The sequence below is a fragment of the Heloderma suspectum genome, chromosome 2, assembly GCF_057233095.1.
Source record: "Heloderma suspectum isolate Gila_16-S chromosome 2, 16-S_ref, whole genome shotgun sequence".
Taxonomy (NCBI): Eukaryota; Metazoa; Chordata; class Lepidosauria; order Squamata; family Helodermatidae; genus Heloderma; species Heloderma suspectum.
The window spans coordinates 345,627,748-345,648,863 of NC_139459.1; the positions used below are offsets into that span (position 1 = coordinate 345,627,748).

Sequence of the window (21,116 nt, forward strand, 5' to 3'; positions counted from 1 at the left end):
TCCTCTGAGGCCCCCATTTTTAAAAGTCCCTGCTTAAAAGTTAAGGCCCAGCACTTTGGGCAGCACTGGGCAGCTGGGTCTTACTGCCCTATTAATGTCCCACAGTGCCCCTGACATAGCATCATTCTAGGGCATTGTGGGAAACTAAAATGGCCGCTAAATTCAGCCACCCGGAGCTGCTTGTAGTGCTCCCTGCCACCACTAGGTGTGCCTGAGGCAGTGGGGGCTGGTGGTTCTGATGTCAGTAGGGTGGTGAATCCGCTCCAGGTTTCAGTCAGAACTCCAAAGGAGCTATCCCAGGTGGCTAGTTCTGTCCGAAACCCACACTTTGGATAGCTCCTTCAAAGTTCTGACTGGTTCTCACTGAAACCCAGAGCAGATGCACCGTCCCACTGACATCAGAGCCACCAGCCTCCACTGGCCTAAGGCACCCTCTAGCATAAGAGGGGGCCCGCCAGAGACCCCTTTGCCCAGGGCCCCCTCAAACCTGGAGCCAGCCCCATCTGTAGTTGAGAGCGGTATGAGCTACAATAGCCCCTACTTGCAATAGAGGCACATCAGGCCTCAGTGCTGGCGTGTTATATGCATCTGTTGAAAGCAGATACATTTTATTCTGGCTTTCCCCCAGCCCTGAGCCATCTGTGAATCAACCTCTAATGTGATGCTGTTGTGTATTTTTTTGTATTCTTTTTGTAGACTGGTTTGGGATTTATTCAAATGAGAAGCGGAATATAAATATTGCTAATGAATAAATGGCAGAATTGGAAGGAGCCAGCTCTCCTTCGAAAGTCAGGACTTGCTCTGTATTCTTAAGGCATTTCCTTCTTCCCAAGCCCCAATGCAGGAGCTTATGTGGGGCAGGATGTCTCTTGCATTCCGTGGCAAGGAAAGAGGGAGCCCTCTGTCTCAAATGTATGAAAGTAAATGGTTAGTTTGGGGCAGAGCCCACTGCATGCTAGAAGGCGTAGTTCTTCAGGCACAGCCCAGATGATGTGATAACATCTGTTTTACCTCCTCCAATGGCAAACAGGGATTGTTTTATTCCAGACAGGTCTTTCTGACATTGGTCACAATACAGGAGCGGCTTCAGTGAACGATCTTTGAGCAGATAGGAGTAGTTGTGTGTTGGGGGGGAGCAGAGTTAGGCCCAGAGTACCTCCCACAAAGGCGTGTCTTTACTTTCCGTGTATAGACACGTAAGAACCGGAGGCAGAGCACAAGGAGTAAGACCTTACTATGAGAGCACAGCTGCTGTGTGGAGACTGTACGATGGTCTTTAGTCCTACACTTTATTGCAGGTACTAGCCGACTTAATGGTGTGTGGGTGGAGTGGGGTGGGAAGGAATATGCTATGGAGCCATATCAGTCCAAAGCAGGGCGGGAGACACTTGGGGAGGGGTGGCCAAATGACCCATCGACCCCTGCCTGGCCCTGCACGGGCCGGAGGACGTCAAGGGGTGTGGCCATGGGCCCTCCCACTGTCAGGTACATGGCCACACCCCTGATGTCACCCAGTCCCCGATCAAAGCACCGCCTGGAGCGCCTGCTGGCGTTTCTGCTCGGGGCTGCCTTCTCCTATGCCATGTCCACCCCAATGCAGGAAGGCGTAGCGTGGGAGAAGCCACCCCAACCCAGGCAGCGGCTAGAGTGCTGGGGATGCTTTGCCCACCCCCTGTTCCCCCACCCAATGTGGGGAGGATGTGGTGCAAGCCAAGCCAGTCTCTGCCTGAAACACCAGCTGGAGTTCCACAGACCATATTAGGTCTTAGGGCCAGAGGTTCCCCATCCCTGGTCTAAAGCCTGGTCTGGGTCTACATTAGGAGTGGGCAGTTTTTGGCCGTACAGATGTTTTGGTCTACAACTCCCATAATCCCTCACCATTGAGTGCTGGCTGGGGTGTGGGCCAAAACTTCTGGAGGACCACAAGTTGCCACCCCGGTCTACACAAAGGGGTGTACAAACCTCTTCTGGGCTGCACCCCTGCTGCAGTATTTTCTCCTAGACCTCTCCACATTGTTCAGTACCACTGTCCCCATGGTCTCCTTCTAGATCGGTTAGGATTGGAAATTGGAGACCCTGTGCTAAGGTGGCTTTGTTCCTCCCTGTCAGGAAGGTTCCAGAAGATGCTGCTGGGAGACTTCTCCACTCCATGGGATTTGCCTTGTGATTGGCAGGGAAGTTCCGTCTTGTTTCCTATGATGTTTGATATCTCTACAATAAACTGTTGGGAGAGATGGTGACCGGATTTGGAGTTTGGTGTCACCAATCTGTGAGTAACGCTTGACTGTATCTCTTTCCTTTTCCTCTGGCCCCAGTGAGGTTTTTTACCATCTGTCTGGAATCAGTAATGGCCTTGATGAGGGGTTATAACTGAACCTTCATCCACATGAAATAGCTTGAGAGTAGATAATCCTCATGGGTTTCACGAGCTGTAGCCCATCCTAGAGTATAAGTATGTGTAGTGGAGGCTGGTGGCTCCAATGTCAGTGGGGTGGTGAATCTGCTCTGGGTTTCAGTCATAACCTGTCAGAAGAAAGGAGCTATCTATTTGCACCTTGGATAGCGCTTTTAGCGTTCTGACTGAAACCTGGAGCTGATTCACTGCCCCACTGACAGAAGAGCCACCAACCTCCACTGAGTATTTGCCTAGTAGGGATTCACAAATTTTGGTTTCTCTTGATAACCAGAAAGCCACACTTGCAACTGACACATTCAGTTTTCCCAGAATTCCTTGGGAGAAGCCATGAACATTGTTGTTGTTATTGTTCTGTCGTTAAGTTGTGTCCGACTCTTCGTGACCCCATGAACCATAGCACGCCAGGCCTTCCTGTCCCCCGCTCTCTCCCAGAGTGTGCTCAAGTTCATATTCATTGCATCGGTGATGCTATCTAGCCATCTCATCCTCCGCCGTCCGCTTCTCCTTTTGCCTTCAATCTTTCCCAGCATCAGGGTCTTTTCCAGGGAGTTTTCTCTTCGCATTAGGTGGCCAAAGTATTTGAGCTTCAGCTTCAGTATCTGTCCTTCCAATAAGCACTCAGGGTTGATTTCCTTTAGGATGGACTGATTTGACCTCCTTGCAGTCCAGGGGAATCATAAGAATCTTCTCCAGCACCACAGTTCGAAGGCATCAATTCTTCGGCACTCAGCCTTCCTTATAGTCCAGCTCTCACAGCCATATGTTACTACTGGGAAAACCATAGCTTTGATTAGACGGACCTTTGTCGGCAAGGTGATGTCTCTGCTTCTTACTATGCTGTCTAGGTTGGCCATAGCTTTCCTCCCAAGGAGCAAGCGTCTTTTAATTTCATGGCTACAGTCACCGTCTGCGGTGATCTTGGAGCCCAAGAAAGTAAAAACTGTCACTGCTTCCATTTCTTCCCCTTCTATATGCCAGGAAGTGATGGGGCCAGATGCCATGATCTTCGTTTTTTTAATGTGGAGTTTCAAACCAGCTTTTGCACTCTCCACTTTCACCCTCAACAAGAGGCTCTTTAGATCCTCTTCGCTTTCTGCCATTAGGGTGGTATCGTCTGCGTATCTGAGGTTGTTGATAATTCTCCCGGCAATCTTAATTCCGACTTGTGATTCATCCAACCCGGTGTTTCTCATGATGTACTCTGCATATAAGTTAAATAAGCAGGGTGACAATATGCAGCCTTGTCGTACTCCTTTCCCAATTTTGAACCAGTCGGTTGTTCCATGTCTGCTTCTTACTGTTGCTTCTTGACCCTCATACAGGTTTCTCAGGAGACAGGTATGGTGGTCTGGTACTCCCATCTCTTTAAGAATTTGCCAGAGTTTGTTGTGATCCACACAATCAAAGGCTTTAGCATAGTCAATGAAGCAGAAATAGACGTTTTTCTGGAATTCTCTTGCTTTCTCCATGATCCAGCGAATGTTGGCGATTTGATCTCTAGTTCCTCTGCCTCTTCGAAACCTCGCTTGTACTTCCGGTAGTTCTTGGTTCACATACTGCTGAAGCCTAGCTTGTAGGATTTTGAGCATCATCTTGCAGGCATGTGAAATGAGCGCAATTGTGCGGTAGTTTGAACACTCTTTGGCATTGCCCTTATTTGGAATTGGAATGTAAACTGACCTTTTCCAGTCTTGTGGCCGCTGTTGAGTGTTCCAGATTTGTTGGCATATTGAGTGCAGCACTTTAACAGCATCATCTTTTAGGATTTTAAATAGCTCAGCTGGAATACTGTCATCTCCGCTAGCTTTGTTGTTAGTAATGCTTCCTAAGGCCCACTTGACTTCACTCTCTAGGATGTCTGGCTCAAGTTCAGTGACCGCACTATCATGGCTATCAGGGACATTCAGATCTTTTCTGTATAGTTCTTCTGTGTATTCTTTCCACCTCTTCTTAATCTCATCTGCTTCTGTTAGGTCCCTGCCTTCTTTGTCCTTTATCATGCCCGTCTTTGCACAAAACATTCCCTTGATATCTCCAATTTTCTTGAAGAGGTCTCTAGTCTTTCCCATTCTATTGTTTTCCTCGATTGCTTTGCATTGTTCATTTAAGAAGGCCTTCTTGTCTCTCCTTGCTGTTCTCTGGAACTCTGCATTCAGTTGGGTATATCTTCCCCTTTCTCCCTTGCTTTTCGCTTCCCTTCTTTCGTGAGCTACTTGTAAAGCCTCATCTGACAGCTATTTGGCTTTCTTGCATTTCTTTTTCTTTGGGACGGATTTCGTTGCTGCCTCTTGAACAGTGTTACGGACCTCCATCCATAGTTCCTCAGGCACTCTGTCTATCAGGTCTAATCCCTGAAATCTATTCCTCACCTCCACTGTATATTCATCAGGGATATGATTTAGGTCATACCTGAACGGTTTAGTGGTTTTCCCGACGTTCTTCAATTTAAGCCGAAATTTTGCAAGAAGCAGCTCATGATCTGAGCCACAGTCAGCTCCAGGTCTTGTTTTTACTGACTGTATGGAGCTTCTCCATCTTTGGCTGCAAAGGACATAATCAATCTGATTTCAATATTGACCATCTGGTGACGTCCATGTGTAGAGTCGCCTCTTGTGCTGTTGGAAAAGAGTGTTTGCTATGATCAGCATGTTCTCTTGGCAAAACTCTATTAGCTTTTGTCCTGCTTCATTTTGTACACCAAGGCCATGCCTGCCTGTTATCCCGGTGATTTCTTGACTTCCTACTTTAGCATTCCAATCCCCTATGATGAAGAGGACATCTTTTTTTGGTGTTAGTTCTAGAAGGTGTTGTAGGTCTTCATAGAACCGATCAACCTCAGCTTCTTCGGCCTCAGTGGTTGGGGCATAGACTTGAATTACTGTGATGTTGAATGGTTTGCCTTGGATTCGTACTGAGATCATTCTATTGTTTTTGAGATTGTACCCCAGTACTGCTTTTCCCACCCTTTTGTTGACTATGAGTGCTACTCCATTTCTTCTACGGGATTCTTGCCCACAATAGTAGATATGATGGTCACACGAATTAAATTTGCCCATGCCTGTCCATTTTAGTTCGCTGATTCCCAAGATGTCGATGTTCAATCTTGCCATCTCATGTTCGACCACCTCCAGCTTACCTTGATTCATTGATCTTACATTCCAGGTTCCTAAGCAATACTGTTCTTTACCGCATCGGACTTTCTTTTCACCACCAGACACATCCACAGCTGAGTGTCCTTTCGGCTTTGGCCCAGCCGCTTCACTCTTTCTGGCACTACTTGGAAATTCCCTCTGCTCTTCCCTGGTACTATATTGGACACCATCCGACCTGAGGTGCTCATCTTCCGGCGTCATCTCTTTTAGCCTTGTGATACGTTCCATGGGGTATTCTTGGCAGGAATACTGGAGTGGGTTGCCATTTCCTTCTCCAGTGGACCACATTTTGTCAGAACTCTCTGCCATGACCTGTCCGTCTTGGGTGGCCCTGCACGGCATAGCTTATGGCTTCACTGAGTTACGCAAGCCCCTTCGCCACAACAAGGCAGTGACCCATGAAGGCATGGTATAAAATGAGTGTAGATTTGTAAATGCATATAGCACCTTACAAACGTTTTGTAAGGTTTCTAAGGACAAATGGCTTGTAATGCATATAGAACCATATATTTGCAATGTGTTCTGAACCATTTGTCCATTGCGGCTTGATTCTGAATCTATTTTATTTCTCTTCTTGTGTGGGATCTCTCCTCTGCCTCCAGATGGCTCCATAACCTCATGTTTTCCTAGTATGAGCAGGCATGGAGAACACTATTGGTGTATTCATAAGACTTGCGTAGGTCTTTTTCATATGCAAAGACCTTACATAACATTATGCAGGGCTTTTAATATGCAAAAAAAAATCAAATCCCAGCCAGAAAATGTGTTTTCTGCTTTTCTTTTCTTAAATTACATCAGTTTTAGAAGATTCTCACACTTTGAATCTCAAGAGGAGGAGAATTCCAGATCTAGGAACAGCCACCACAGATGTCTGTTCATCCAGCCTGGCACTTGAACTTTATGCACAAATAATGGCTTACTTGTTCTCAGAGAATGAAGCAGGATGAAAGTCTAAAGGGGCACTGCAGGTATGTAAGTTTAGAGCTTCACTGAATAAAACCATACCATTAAATTGTGGTTGGAAGGGTATGTGGAGGCACTGCATACAACCTCGGGGCATTTGTGGAATGGCTTTGAGCATCCCAGCCCATTGAACTAAGGATTGTAAATGCACTTGGCAAGCTGAAAGGTTCTCCATATGTTAACAACAATACATGTAAGAAATCTACAGGCAGTCGTTTTGACTGGTTATTTTGAATCTATGCATGGAACGTTATCCTCCACGCTTCCCATGCAAAGCATATAGCTTTTCTGTTCCTCGCTAGTGTCTTATTTTTTGCCTTTAATCACTCCCTGCCAATTTGAACCTGCAGCCCTCAGAAATCACTTTTTGCCAAACAACACACTAGACTCTAGACTATGTGTCTCTAGAACAGCTTTCTCCAGCCTGGTTATCTTGCAGGTATGTTGGACTACAAATCCCATCTGCTCCAGCCAGCATGGCCAGTGGTCACGGATGATGTGAGATGTAGTCCAAGACATCGGGAGGGCATCAGGTTGGGGAAGGCTGCTCTAGACCATGTGGCTGAAGGAAGAACACACACACATCAACTATCACAGCAGATGTTCTAATTTTAATTTATTTTATTCCATTTTTAGCTGCCGTTCAAGACCCTAGTCTTCCTAGGTTGGCTTGCAGAATAAAAACAATACAAGCAGTGTATTAATAAAATCCTGTTCAATATAAACAGTTTCAAACAACCTGTTTCAGTAAAATACAGTTCTAGCACTCCGATCTTCCTCTGACCCATAGCAGTTAGAATGTTCAAGAATATTATGTGACATCACAGCGGTTCAGCCAGCGATGGCGGGAGGGGGAGGGGTACCCTCAGACAGGCGGTGGCCAGGTTTTTAGCCTTTGGATGACCGAGAAACGTTGCAAGTCAAGCCTCCCACAAAGGCGTGCCTGTGCTGTTCTGTGTATTGGTACGTAAGAGCCGGAGGCAGATGAATCGGGATGGAGGCTCTTCTGTGTGCAGGGCTGGCCACCACTGTATGCCGTTCCAGGATCTCCAGCCCTACATTTTCAATACAGGATGTCAAGCAATTAGGTTTGTTCTGTTTAGACCCAGGGGTGGAGTGGGCGGTCTGTTTCCATCCCCCATGGCTATTTTTGTGCATCGCCCTGCCCCTGCCAAATTTGGAAGCAGAAGCATGCTCCCGGGAGCCTCCCAGGAGTGTGATTCTGCTTGTTTTCTTGTGAAATTGCAACTTTTTTGCTGCCGCCACCACCATGTAGTGGTGGCAGCAATTCCAGTGGTGGTGGCAGCAACCCAGCAGCGAGCGTGGAGTGTGGTCTCCGCTGGGTTCCAGGAAGGGCATTGCAGCTCCCCTCCCCCAATCCCAAGTTGCCCACCCTAGTTTAGACTGTTCTATTTATTAAGGTGCTCCTGTCCTGCTTTAACTTTAAAAACCCTTTTTGTTGGGACTGGCTTGCTTGTGGGTGTCCAGATGCCTTGAGATGCTTGTGAGTGTTCAGATGCAGGTATCTTTCCCCATCTTTGGAATTTTATTTGCTTGGGGTTTTCATCATCTAGTCAGTTTTTTTTATCTATTTCACCGAATTGCATGTTTTTGTTCTTCGGCACTTGCTTTCTAGTCTTTTCTCTACTTGATTATTCTTTATTTTATACTAATTGTTCTTGTTTTTGTTACCTTCTAAGCTGTGGCAAAATGGGGAATGGTTGAGTCATGGTAAAGATCAAGATGAAGGAATGAGTGTGTGTATCTTTATAATTGTGTGATATATCACTCTCTATTTGTCTATATATTCCTCCTTGAGAGAGGGAGTGGTGCCTGCCGCTTTAAAAGAGGTGGTAATTAGACCACTCCTGAAAAAGCCTAACCTGGACCCAGAGGATGTTAACAATTATAGGCCAGTGGCCAACATCCCCTTCCTGGGCAAGGTGCTTGAGTAGGTGATTGTAGGTTAGCTCCAGGCACTGTTGAATGAAACGGATTATCTAGATCCATTTCAATCGGGCTTCAGGCCTCGTTTTGGAACGGAAACTGCCTTGGTTGCCCTGTGGGATGACCTCTTCCTGGAGAGGGACAGGGGGAGTGCGACCCTGTTGATTCTCCTGGACCTCTCAGCGGCTTTTGATACCATCGACCATAGCTAGGTGATATTCAACCTGTTCTGGAGGGGGTTGCACTCCCCCTAAAGGATCAGGTTCATAGTTTGGGGGTGCTCTTGGATCCAGAACTGTCACTTGAGGCACAGGTGAACTCAGTGGCACAGAGCACTTTTTATCAGCTTAGGCTGGTATACCAACTACACCCTTATCTGGACAGAGATAGCCTAGCTACAGTTATCCATGCTCTGATAACTTCTCGTCTGGATTACTGCAATGCGTTATACATGGGGCTGCCTTTGAAAACGGTCCGGAAACTTCAGCTGGTCCAAAATAGGGCAGCAAGATTGTTAACAGGGACTGGCCTGTGAGCTCATATTACGCCAGTACTTTTCCGGCTGCACTGGCTGCCAGTCCATTTCCGGGCCCGATTCAAAGTGCTAGTGTTAACATTCAAAGCCCTTAATGGCTTGGGGCCAGGTGAGCTGAAGGATCGCCTCCTCCCATATGTGCCTGCCCGGACCTTAAGATCATCGTCAGCGGTCCTTCTCCGTGAGCCCCTGCCAAAGGAAGTGAGGCAGGTGGCTACTAGGAGGAGGGCTTTTTCTGCTGTGGCACCCCAGCTCTGGAATGAGCTCCCTAGTGAGGTTCGCCTGGCACCTACATTGTATTCCTTTCGGCGCCAGGTGAAGACCTTTTTATTTTCCCAGGCATTTTAGCATTTTAGCTTTCTAAATTTTTAGCTTTGCTGTTTAAAATCTGTATTTTAAACTCCTGCACTGCTGCTAGGTTTTATTGTGGTTGTATTGTTATATTGTGGTTTTAATGTTCTATATATTTTAAATTGTTTTATTGTGTGTTGTTTGGTTTTAATTTTTGTGAACCGCCCAGAGAGCTTTGGCTATTGGGCGGTATAGAAATGAAATGAAATGAAATGAATGAATGAATAAATAAATAAATAAAATATATGTTTAGAGAAATGTAAAGCACATAGATGAAGATGTATAGCAACTTTCCACTGCCTGGTGCCCTCCAGCTGTTTTGGATTAGAACTCCCATCAGCACCAGCCCACATGGTCAATAGCTAGGGATGCTGGGGGTTGTAGGCCAAAACATCTGAAGGGCACCAGGTTGGGGAAGGCTGATGTATAAAGTTTATTAGAAGATACATGTTGATTATTATGGAAGAAGGGAGGCTTCAAACTTAAAATTCCCGTGAGCAGAACTCTGCTCATTGATGGGGGGAGGTGATTTTCACTGATTCCTGATTCCCCTTTCCTCCTGCAGCCTCTGTCACCATTCCCCACCCCACCCCACCCCCGGGTCCAAAAATCTATTCTGGAGGATTGTGTGACTCGCTAGAACAGCATGGGAAGTGGCTGCAGTGAGAAGGAGGAATCAATGAAAATCACCTCTCCTCTTTCTGCTAATGGGAGCCTCTGTTGGATTGAGCCCCTTCCACAAACAGAAGGAAAATTCATGATCCAAGGCACTGTGCAGGTGATAGAACTTCAATATGATTGGATTTCTTTACTGAAATGGGACAGTGGGTTCTGAGAGTGGCTGAACAGGTGGGGGTAGGTTAGAGGTTTCAGGTGGGAGAGGAAGAAAAGGGAGAAGCCTAGGAAAGTGAAGAAACGACTATTCCCTTAACTTACCTACAGAGAGAGAGAAAGTAAGCCTGTGTCTTGTAGGTTAGGTGAGAAATAACATAAGGAAGGTAGGTAGCAATCGTAAATTAGAGGACAGTGTCCTGTATATTTTGTCTTGATTATCTGCTTGGCTTGGTTGACTTTGTTCAGAATGACATTACGTTGCTACTGTTTTTTTTAATCCAGTATAGCTTTGACAAATTTCATTCCCACACTGTTATTCTCAAGGTTAGCAGCTTTCATAGAAACAACCAAGTTACCTTTGTCTGTGTGTGGGTACAAGGTAACAGAAGGAAATTCTTCTCGTGCCCGTGGCCTGGCAGTGCCAGCAATATGCCTCCCACTTCCACAGGGTAAGATGTCAGGCCCTGGGAGTTTGGCTGAAGGGCAACATGCTTTAAATAAAATACCTGCTTAGATGTAGTCCTGGATAGAAGGTCTAGAGGCAGGATGATGAGCTCAAAAGTGCAAGGACCAGGGTAAGGGAGCTCTACAATTTGCAAGAGTTCAGGAAGTAGCACCTTTATTTTCTACAAAATGAATGACGGTTTTTCCCTACTTTGTCCTTAGGAGGTGCTGTTGTGAGCAGATCAAAGACTGCATGACGTGTTGCAAGAAATGCAGGATGGCGAAGTGGGGGGCGGGGGCAGTCCAAGAAAAGTATCACCTTGGAAGTGTCCAGCAAGCAACCATCCGTGAGATGAGGTGCATTCTGTTCCCACCGAGAGCTGCCCCCTCCATTTCCCTTACAAGGTCCACTCTTGACAACCACCACCCCTCAGCACATGTGATCACGTGCACATTTGCACCTGAGCCCTGCCATTTCCCTTCCCTGCAATTTAGGGGTTCTCTTCCTCCTGGCGATCTAATATGGATCCATCCGTGCCCACTTATGGTTGCGTCACCCACCTTGTTGCCTGTTATACTGTGGAGTTCTAAAATGGCAAATACGTAATATCTTATTTAAAATAAAACCGCTACAATAAGATGAATGGTGTGCTGCTTTTAGTAGAATCTGGATGTGCAAGGGGTTTGGGGACTAGACCTCAACTCATGGGCCATTAATACATGGGCAGCACTCCTTTGCACCCAAATTGTACCCTTACCCCAGAGATGGGTGGATGCCCTTGGCCAGCTGCTGTCAGTCAGAATGGAGAGTGACTTGTTTAGGCAGGCCGATGATCTTATTCATGCTGGTATGGCATGCTGGCTGGGGATGATGGGAGTTGTAGTCCAACACATCTGGAGGGCTGGGTTAGTCTGTGGAGGTTTTCCCCAGCCACTGTGAGCTTCCCAATAAGCCCTTTTAAGTTTAGCACTGGAGGGGACCTTTACCCCAGCCTCATTGCTGTAGCTCATTGATGGGAATGCATGCTGGGCAAATTCCTCAAGAACACTTTCAGGCAATCCATAGATCAAAACTGGCCAGGCTAAAACTTCAGCCACATTGCCTTTCCCAGCCAGTTTGGCTAGGAAGGACACACATTCCTTTAGTGCAGAGGTGGGCAACTTGTGGCCCTCCAGATGTTGGACTGCAATTCCCATCATCCCTCACCATTAGCTATGGTGAATAAGGCTGATGGGAGTTGCAGTCCAGCAACATCTGGAGGGCCACAAGTTGCCCACCCCCGCCATAGTGCTTCCCGAGAAGTCACTGTGCCTGCCGTGAAGTCAAGCCTCTTTGTTGCTGCTGTGTGCCCACTTGCTGCAGTCTGATCTTCAGCTTCTCTCTCCAGGCTGCTGAATCTGCTAGTTTCTGCTGTGTCCTGAGAGACCCTCCTCTGCCTGCCAGTTAACTACATCTGCTTCTCTCTTGACTTTCTCAGCAGCACCCAAATCTATTTGACTACAACCACCATGATGTAGTCCCAATTCTCTTTTGGAAACAAATAAAAACCCCAACCTATTTTTTAGAATGGTGGCTTTCAAACTTTTTGTCTTTGGGGAGCCTTTTCTATTATTTATTATTTATTTATTACATTTATATTCCGCCTTTTTTCCTCCTTAAGGAACCCACGGCAGCGTACATAATCCTCCTCCTCCATTTTATTCTTACAACAACAACCCTGTGAGGTGGGTTGGGCTGAGAGTCTGTGACTGGCCCAAAGTCACCAGTGAGCTTCCATGGCCAAGTGGGGACTAGAACCCGGATCTCCTGACTCCCAGTACAACACTTTATCCACTACACCACACTGGCTCTCTGTGGATGTCTCTACTGAGGGACACCTGAATATCTTTTGTGGAACCCATACACCTTGCAAAAAGACCCTGGTGATGTAATGCTCCTTCATCCCCACTGGGACTTTATTCACCTTCACCCCCCCCCCTTTCCAGGTTCAGATCTTAACTCTGGGTAGTGTCCCCAAGTGGTTAGGTCACGTGGGGATACACACCACAAGCCAAATTATTAACTAAAATTTATTAATGCATTAACAAGACAAATAAGGCAAGGGAGCAAACAGAGGATACATTAAAAATGGCAAACAAAACCTATAGGTTGTCCGCTTAACTAGCAGAGGTTGTCTTCTGTCATTTATGTACAGCCTGACATTCCCAGGGAGGATTCCCTACACCAGAGCTTTCCAAACTGTGTGTCGCGCGAAAATTGTGCGGAAGGGCACCGCGGAGTTCCCTTACTCACATTTGCTTCGCTTGGTCCCTCCCCCGGAACTTCCTAAAGCAGCTAATGTTAAAGCAGCTTAGCTGCTAAGGCTTAGGTGCTTTAACATTAGCTGCTTTAGGATCACGTGGCATCTTGATGCAGGACGCACATGATTGGCGGTGTTGGAGCAGTACGGTGAGGAGTGTGGTAATGCTGGCTGCACGAGGAGTGTGGAGAATTAGAAGTTAGCAGAGCAATTAGTCGAGCAATTTGCAATCAGCTTGGGCGAGAGGCTTCCCCATGTCCTCGGTGTGGCTGCAGGGCGGCGGGGAGAACAACGGCCCACTGCACACCCCCAGAGCAGGGAGGGCTGCGCCGGGCAGGCAAGGAGCTTCGAGCCTGCGCTCCCCAGAAAAGTAGAGGCACGGGGCGAAGAGAGGGGAAGGGAGGCACTGCCTTGGGAGTAGAGCTCGGCCGACACCGGCGCGGAGAAGTGGCAGCGGCCACCAGCCCTGCGTGGTTTCGGGTGTGCCCTTTGCAGACTTCTGCACCACGCTGCCGCGCAGCCAGGCCAAAGTACCACACAGGTGGAAACGCCACCTGGGACTGCACTGAGCGGGCTGTCCGCCATCTTGGCCAGTCGGAACGGAGCTCAGTTGATTTCTGCCATTTATTTTTATTTTTACTCTGCTGTCATTGTGGATTAACCACCCACTGGCAGTGTACCACCGGAGAGTGCTGGAACTGGACTCTGGACATAGGCATTGCAAATATTTACAGCAGTATAGCCTTGTAGTGAGACATATATATTTACACCATTTTTGTTGGACTTTTGCTTCTCTACTTCATGTGTTTTTGCAGCTGAGCTCCTACCTGGACCTATGTGTCCTAATATGTATTGTAAATACTTTAGTTAATTTTGTTTATTTTTCACATTTTCTCCTGGTCCTGATTTCTGTCTTTATCTCACTTTATTGCTGTGGGAGTGGAGCGCAGGTGCTGTTATTTTCATAAGAAAAAACAGAAAAAGATAAGCACTAAAAACATGAAAGTATGGTACCAAATAAATTAAAGTGTCATTTTACCTCAAAACACTGTCATTTGTCAGAAAAACCAGTAGGATACTTTATTGAGCTTTCAAAATCTATAAAGAAGCAGTCTGCATCATTCACAGAGAGAATGAAGATATCAGAAAAAGCTCAAAAGGCAAGTTACTTGGTTGCTCAAATAATTGCCAAAAACAAGGACCCACACGCTATTGCCGAAACCACCATAAAGGAATCTTGCTGTGCTATTGTTCGAACAATGTTTGGGCCTGAATTTGAGATAAAAGTTAATAAAATCCCTTTGGCAGATAACACAATCGGAAGACATATTCAAGACATGTCTGATGACATTAAGCAGCAAATGAAGGATATTTTTCAAGATGATAATATGATCTTTACATTGCAATTAGATGAAGCAACAGATGTCAGTGGGTTAGCACAATTATTGGTTTTTATACGCTTCATTCATACTGACAGAATTATTGAGCAATTCTTGTGTTGTCTAGAACTTCCAATGAGAGCTAGAGGTGAAGATATATTTAAAACTTTTGATTGCTTCATGAAGGAAAATAATTTGCAATAGTTAAATTGTGTAGGAATATGCACAGATTCCAACCCTCGATGGTTGGTTCAACAAAAGGTTTTATAGCTTTAGCAAAGAAAGAGAATGAAAATATTATAATTACTCATTGCTTTTTACATCGCGAAGCACTAGTCATGCAAACCATTGGAAATGAATTAAGAAAAGTTTTGGACAAAGTGGTTCAAATGGTCAATTACATTAAAAGTAGACTAGGACTAGGAGCTGGGAGATCCGGGTTCTATTCCCCACTTGGTCATGGAAGCTCACTGGGTGACTTTGGGCCAGTCACAGACTCTCAGCCCAACCCACCTCACAGGGTTGTTGTGAGGATAAAATGGAGAGGAGGTGGATAATGTAAGCCACCTTGGGTTCCTCGCAAGAGGAAAAAAGGTGGGGTATAAATGCAATAAATAAATACATAAATAAATAAAATAGACCTCTTCAATCAAGATTATTTGCTCATATTTGTGAAGACATGGGGGCAAGGTTTAAAAAGCTTCTACTACACACAGAAGTTCGTTGGCTCTCAAGAGGTCGAGTGCTTTGTCGTGTATATGAATTGAGGGAAATGATGCTTAAACTTTTTGAGGAAAATCAGCAAAATGAATTCTGCGATCTAATTCAAAGCAAACTTTGGTGCACAAAATTGGCATATCTTGCTGACATATTTGAACATTTGAATAAAATAAACACCAGTATGCAAGGAAAAGGAGAAAATATCTTAACAGCGGTAGATAAAATTTGTGCTATGAGAGACAAAATAGCAATTTGGAAAAGGAAAGTGAAAGAAGGAAATTTTGAAATGTTTTCCAAAACTGCTGAGTGCCAGCTAAAATGTGATATCAGCTCGCTAATTGTTGACCATTTAACATTGCTTGGAGAGAAAGTTCATCATTACTTCCCAAATGTTGAAATCCAAGACTATGATTGGATCAGAAATCCATTTCTTTCAACTGCAATGAGGAATTTTTCACTTATTGAAGAAGAATTAGCTGACATAAAAAATGATCGAAATCTGTTAATGATGCATGAACAGGGTGACTTAGACAGCTTTTGGATTCACATTTCAAAAATGCATCCAAACATAGCTTAAAAAGTGTTAAAAATTCTTTTGCAGTTTTGTACTACATACATTTGTGAAGTATCCTTTTCGACGATGGCAAACTTAAAGACACTGAAACATGGAAGCTTAAAAATGCTTGATGACGAAATGCAAGTGTCTTTATCTAATATTCCACCAAATATTAAAAAGCTGTGTTCATCCCATCAACCTCATACATCCCATTAAAATGGTAAGTAGTTATTGGTGTTATTCAACTTTTTTTAAATTCTTGCACATATTTACATACTGTTACTCATAAATGACAACAATGTATATTATTATCTTACAAATCATTTTTTTAAAAATATAAATGAAAGGTTTTCATGAGATATGTTGTATCCCCATACATTCCGTTATTACAATTTATGTATGTGTCTGTATCTCTTATAACGGGTTAGTTTAACCTCCGGTTTGCTAGTAAAACTGAGTTACCATGTCACGAAATGATGCATGTCTAAAAAGTGTGTCACCAACATGAAAAGTTTGGAAAGCTCTGCCCTACACCTTTCACTCCTTCATGGGGCTGGCTTCTGGTCTGGACCAACATGGCCTTCACCCTCCAAAACACCCACCCCTCCCCAGTCTCCCAACATGGGCCTTGAACCCCCCTTATAAGGGGTAGCTGGCAAAGGCAGTGTACTATTCTGCACACCACATGTGTGCCTTATTAGCAAGGCCCACAGATAGTATTAAGGGAGTACTTGGCCCAGGTTCCACAGGCCAGGAACTCTTAAAGGGAGAGTAGCTAGTTTCTAGCTGTGCTTCTTGCCACAGGTAATGAGCAGGTTCAAGAAATATGCATATAAATTGGAGAACTGTTTTTTGTTCTTTTTTTCAGGAGGAGGTTTCTTAGTTGGAACACTGTAAATGTAGAAGGCATACCTCCCAGGGACTGGGTAAAAGTCAGATCCATGAAATCCAAAATGTATCCACATGATTTCATATGATTTTTAAAGGAGACACTCCCCAATCACCATCCAGTTACAGAGCATATCTACCTCCACTGACTGAACCATAATAATCATGGATCCCATACTTTACTATGCAGCATGGTGGAAAAATATGGATCCGAGGCATGGATCCTCATTAATTTTACAGGGGATCCACCTGAAACCATGGTCAAATCATAGATCACATGAGTGCCCATGTACTGAGCCAAATTACAGATCCTGTACTTCACTGTGTTCGTGCTTTCGAACTGTGGTGCTGGAGAAGACTCTTACGAGTCCCCTGGAATGCAAGGAGGTCAAATCAGTCCATCCTAAAGGAAATCAACCCCGAGTGCTCATTGGAAGGACAGATACTGAAGCTGAAATATTTTGGCCACCTAATGCGAAGAGAAAACTCCCTGGAAAAGACCCTGATGCTGGGAAAGACTGAAGGCAAAAGGAGAAGGGGACGGCAGAGGATGAGATGGCTAGATAGCATCACGGATGCAATGAATATGAACTTGAGCACGCTCTGGGAGAGAGCGCAGGACAGGAAGGCCTGGCGTGCTATGGTCCATGGGGTCACGAAGAGTCGGACACGACTGAACAACAACAACAACTTCACTGTGCCACTACAGCTGTCAAGCTGATCTATGTAAACTGAACCACCTCAGTAAAGAGCTTTGTAGTTATCTGTGATCTGTGTCAACTTACCAGGGAGAACAGAAAGTCAGGTCACAACACAGAACATGGTGCTTGTAACATTATAGCGGTGGTTGTAAGATGGTTACAAGAACCACTGCATACTTTGCCTTCAGCGTGGTTATGCTCAAAAATCTGTGTTTAACGAGAGCTGGCTCCTAACGTGGTTTTAAAGCCATAGCAGCAAAGTGCCTTAAAGATGAACAACTCTAATCCACATTAGGTGAGGGCGTAATACGTTTGTCAGCCCTTAAAGATTCTTCACACACACATACACACACACACACACTTGTAGATAATTTCCTGAAGGGTAGCTATGTTAGTCTGTTGTAGTAAAACCAGCAATCTTCTCACACCTTAAAGACCAAGAAATGTACTATGGCATAAGCTTTCATAGGCTGGAATTCATTTCATCAGATGCATGAAATGCTTTTCTCAGTTGGGAGATATATAATTTACACCTAAGTAAGAGGAAAGACAAAGAATTGTAAACATTTGGGTCACAAGGTGATGAAAAACAAAAAGTATAAACTGATAATTAAGTGACCATTCACTATCAATATTAGTGATAGTGAATCATCTTAACAATGCTGAAATAGGCTGAGCAGGTCAAGAACCCATTGTCCTTATTCATGCCCACATGGGAAGAATCAAATTTCTTGGTAAATTCTAATGTAGTGGTTTCATGCTGGTCTCTTTGAAACTCTTCTGGTGAAGAAGGGCAACTCTGAATTCAGTTTTGATAGGAGAATGAAGCATGTACTTACATCTATTGAAATCAAGGAGACTTTCAGCACAATCCTATGCATACTTTCCTGGGAGAAAAGCCCATTAATTGAACACAATGAGATTCTCATCAGAGTAAAGATTAATAGGACTGTGAAGTTAAAATTTGCTCATACCTCAGGATATTCGAACAAATTTCATGATCATAAACACTGATTGGCCATATGAGTTTACTGGTTGCAGTTACACATGAATGTTAAAGAAATAATTGAAAATGTGTCTATTATAACAACGTAAAATAAATTGTTTCATATTATGTTGGTTCCCATAATCTATGTAATCAACATTTACATGTTAAACTACAAAGCCAGGCTCATTACCATAGACCGCAGGAAAAGAAGGGCTGCCATCTTACTGCTTTTACTGTAGTCTAATTCTCTGGATGTTTCCCAGAGGTAAGTCTCACCAAGTCCAATATGGTTTATGTAACAAAAGGGGCAGGACAGCAACCATGGCCCCAATTTCCCCCTCTCATGGTTGTAATCACAGGAGGGAGAATGCACAAATAGGTCTCATGTTACATTCATTTGCACTCTTAGAATAGAACATAGAATATGTTCTAAGAGTGCAAACATAGAATAGATGTATTCTCAGTGGAGACTGGTAGCTCTAATGTCAGTGGGGTTGTAAATCCGCTCCGGGTTTCAGTCAAAACCAGTAAGAACTTAAAGGAGCTATCCAAACTCATTTAGAGTTTTGGGGATCTCCCCTGTAAAAATCTAGAGGACCCTTGAGGAGCTATGCTCCCAAACCATGAAGGAAGGGATCTGTGATTTTCATTCCACGGGTGCAGATGTGATGTGTGTTTTAAGCATGGGTGTGTGTGTTTGTGTGTCTCCCATGTAAAAATCCGGAGGATCTGGAACTCAGGTCTAAGTTATTGTGCCACGGCAATGGTGTGAAGTACTGCACATGTGATTTTTTTTACTGTCCAGTCTGTGGATATGGTGAGCTCTGATTTTAGAGTAGTTTTGGTGAGGAATCAGGTAAGAATCATGCGGGTTCACAAAGATTCATGCCTCCTATTCATTTGTGTATGTGTGTGTGTGTGTGTGTGTGTGCGTGTGTGTTCCATGGTGGTCCAATGAATAACTGGATCCGTAGATTTTGGTGCAACCCAAGTGAATGGATGTGCTCTGTGGTTTGGGGGATTTTTCCTGCAAAAATTATGAGGATCCATTAAGATCTGTGCCTTGGTTCCATGTTTTTGTGCCATGGTAGATGTGCTCTGTGATATGACTGTGGTTTGGGGGCTATCCCCTGTAAAAATCATCTGAAATCAAGAGGATCCGTTTTCGTTTTCACGAATCTGGCTTTTACTTTATTCCTGAGAGGGATTCCCTTCCTCGGGCTAATTCACAAGCCACAGCCACTCTTAATCCCTCCCCCAAACTATGGCTCCCTCCCTGAAGGTGTGGCCAGAAGTGGTGCAAAAGCAAGAGAAAATCAGGGAAAGGAAAGCGAAACCAGATTCCTTAATCTGTAGCAGCTCCGTAGCTGGAAGCAGGTATGGCGGAGGGTTTTCACCAAGATCTCACTTGCTCTGTCTGCCTGGATTTGTTCACTGAGCCGGTGCTGCTCAGCTGCGGACACTGCTTCTGCCAAAAATGCATCACATCCTTCTGGGACAGCCAAGAGAGGGTTTCCACTTGCCCCGAGTGCCGGGAACCCTGCCCTGACAGACAATACACACCAAACCGTTTGCTGGGGAACTTGGCAAAAATTGCCTGGGAAATGCACCAGGAAGGAGGCAGCAGCACTGTGCAGAAAGATGCAGAAGTCAGTGAGAAGAGGCAGGTGGAGGGGGAAAGAGAAGATGGGCACCACAAGCTGCACTGTGTAGCACATGGTGAACCTTTTGAGCTTTTCTGCATCACCGATGAGACCCCGATTTGCTATCGCTGCATCGACTCATCTGCCCATGCTGGACACCGGTTCAGCTCCATGAAGGACGGAGCTCAGAGCTACAAGGTGAGCAGGCAACACAAGGTGGAGAAGGGTGAACGCGGCAGACTCCTTGTCTGATAGGCCTCATCTCACAACTTCTTCTTCCTCCCCCCCTAGGAGAAGCTGGACAAGGCCCTGGGGCATCTGGGCACCAGAATTAAGGAACTAGAAGAGCGGGAAGGAGACCAGAAAGAAAAGATACATTCCCTGAAGGTAACAGGGAGGCAGTAATTCCCAGGTGCTTCAGCAGAGTTGTGAGTACTCTGCAATAAAATGTACTGAAACACTGCAGAAAAAACCTCCCAAGGTCAGTTAGAGAGCAGTCTTATGCCCACCAGATGCTTCGGGGTGGGGGGATTGCTTGGTTTCCTGGTTCCAAACGCAGAGACAGGGCTCTTACCTCGCAACCAGGGACCCGCGCTCCCCTCCCCCTTGTAGCTGATGTAGAGAGTCCCACGCCAGCCACCTCTCCACCTTTGGAAAATGGAGCGTGCCTGGGAAAGGGAGGGGAGGAGACCGGGGCAGCTGTGTTACGCCATTTCCTATGGCCACTCCAGCCTCCTTCCCCTGGGAGACGCTGCTGCTAGATGGGCGAAATCACCTGTCTAGCAGCAAGATAGGGTGGCTGGAGCATGGAGCCTCCGCTCTCTTCCCACCCTGCATTGGATACTCGCCGACCTCTTCATTTGGAGGCTGCCGACTATCCACATAGGATTGTACCCTTAGTCAATTTAAAACCAGTGCAGTATGTTTAGCTATCAAATGAATTGGTCACATATAAATAAATTGAATATATTTGCATGTTGTAAAGACCTCAGAACAGGGCAACACCCCCCCCCCCATCACTATTATCTTCTCATTCTTTCTGGAGGCAATTCTTATGAGGTAACTGTACATTACATGCAAATGAGTGTAACAGAGCTCCTGGCCAGTTTGTTAAAAAAAAAAAAGCTTTGAGAGAGTGTGATTTGGAGCAGAGAAGGGGGCGGCATGGCAGCATGCTTATCCTTGTCCCTGCCAGCCATTTTTCCTCTCAAAATTACTCCTTCCACCCTGTGTTACCCTCACAACACTCTCTATACAGGGTGCTTGAACATACACCCAGACCTCTGGGGGAGAGCTGTA

At 45.3% G+C, this 21,116-nt stretch overlaps 1 protein-coding gene across 9 annotated transcripts in view; it reads left to right on the forward strand.

Annotated features, from left to right (window-relative positions):
- The window catches only part of LOC146355345 (zinc-binding protein A33-like), a 51,099-nt gene that overhangs the window by 17,123 nt on the left and 12,860 nt on the right, over nt 1-21,116 (forward strand). For 2 of the 9 annotated variants that reach the window (XM_084830506.1, XM_084830501.1), the window contains exons 3-8: nt 2,110-2,269; nt 6,367-6,536; nt 10,865-10,999; nt 15,643-15,817; nt 16,466-20,015; nt 20,109-20,204. In XM_084830506.1, coding sequence (XP_084686632.1) covers nt 19,554-20,015; nt 20,109-20,204 — 558 coding nt within the window. In that variant the 5' untranslated portion in view covers nt 2,110-2,269; nt 6,367-6,536; nt 10,865-10,999; nt 15,643-15,817; nt 16,466-19,553. Of the gene's footprint in view, nt 1-1,058; nt 1,299-2,109; nt 2,270-6,366; nt 6,537-9,929; nt 10,143-10,864; nt 11,000-15,642; nt 15,818-16,465; nt 20,016-20,108; nt 20,205-21,116 lie in introns of those variants that run through there. The other 7 variants (XM_084830508.1, XM_084830505.1, XM_084830502.1 and 4 more) reach the window with 6 other exon arrangements.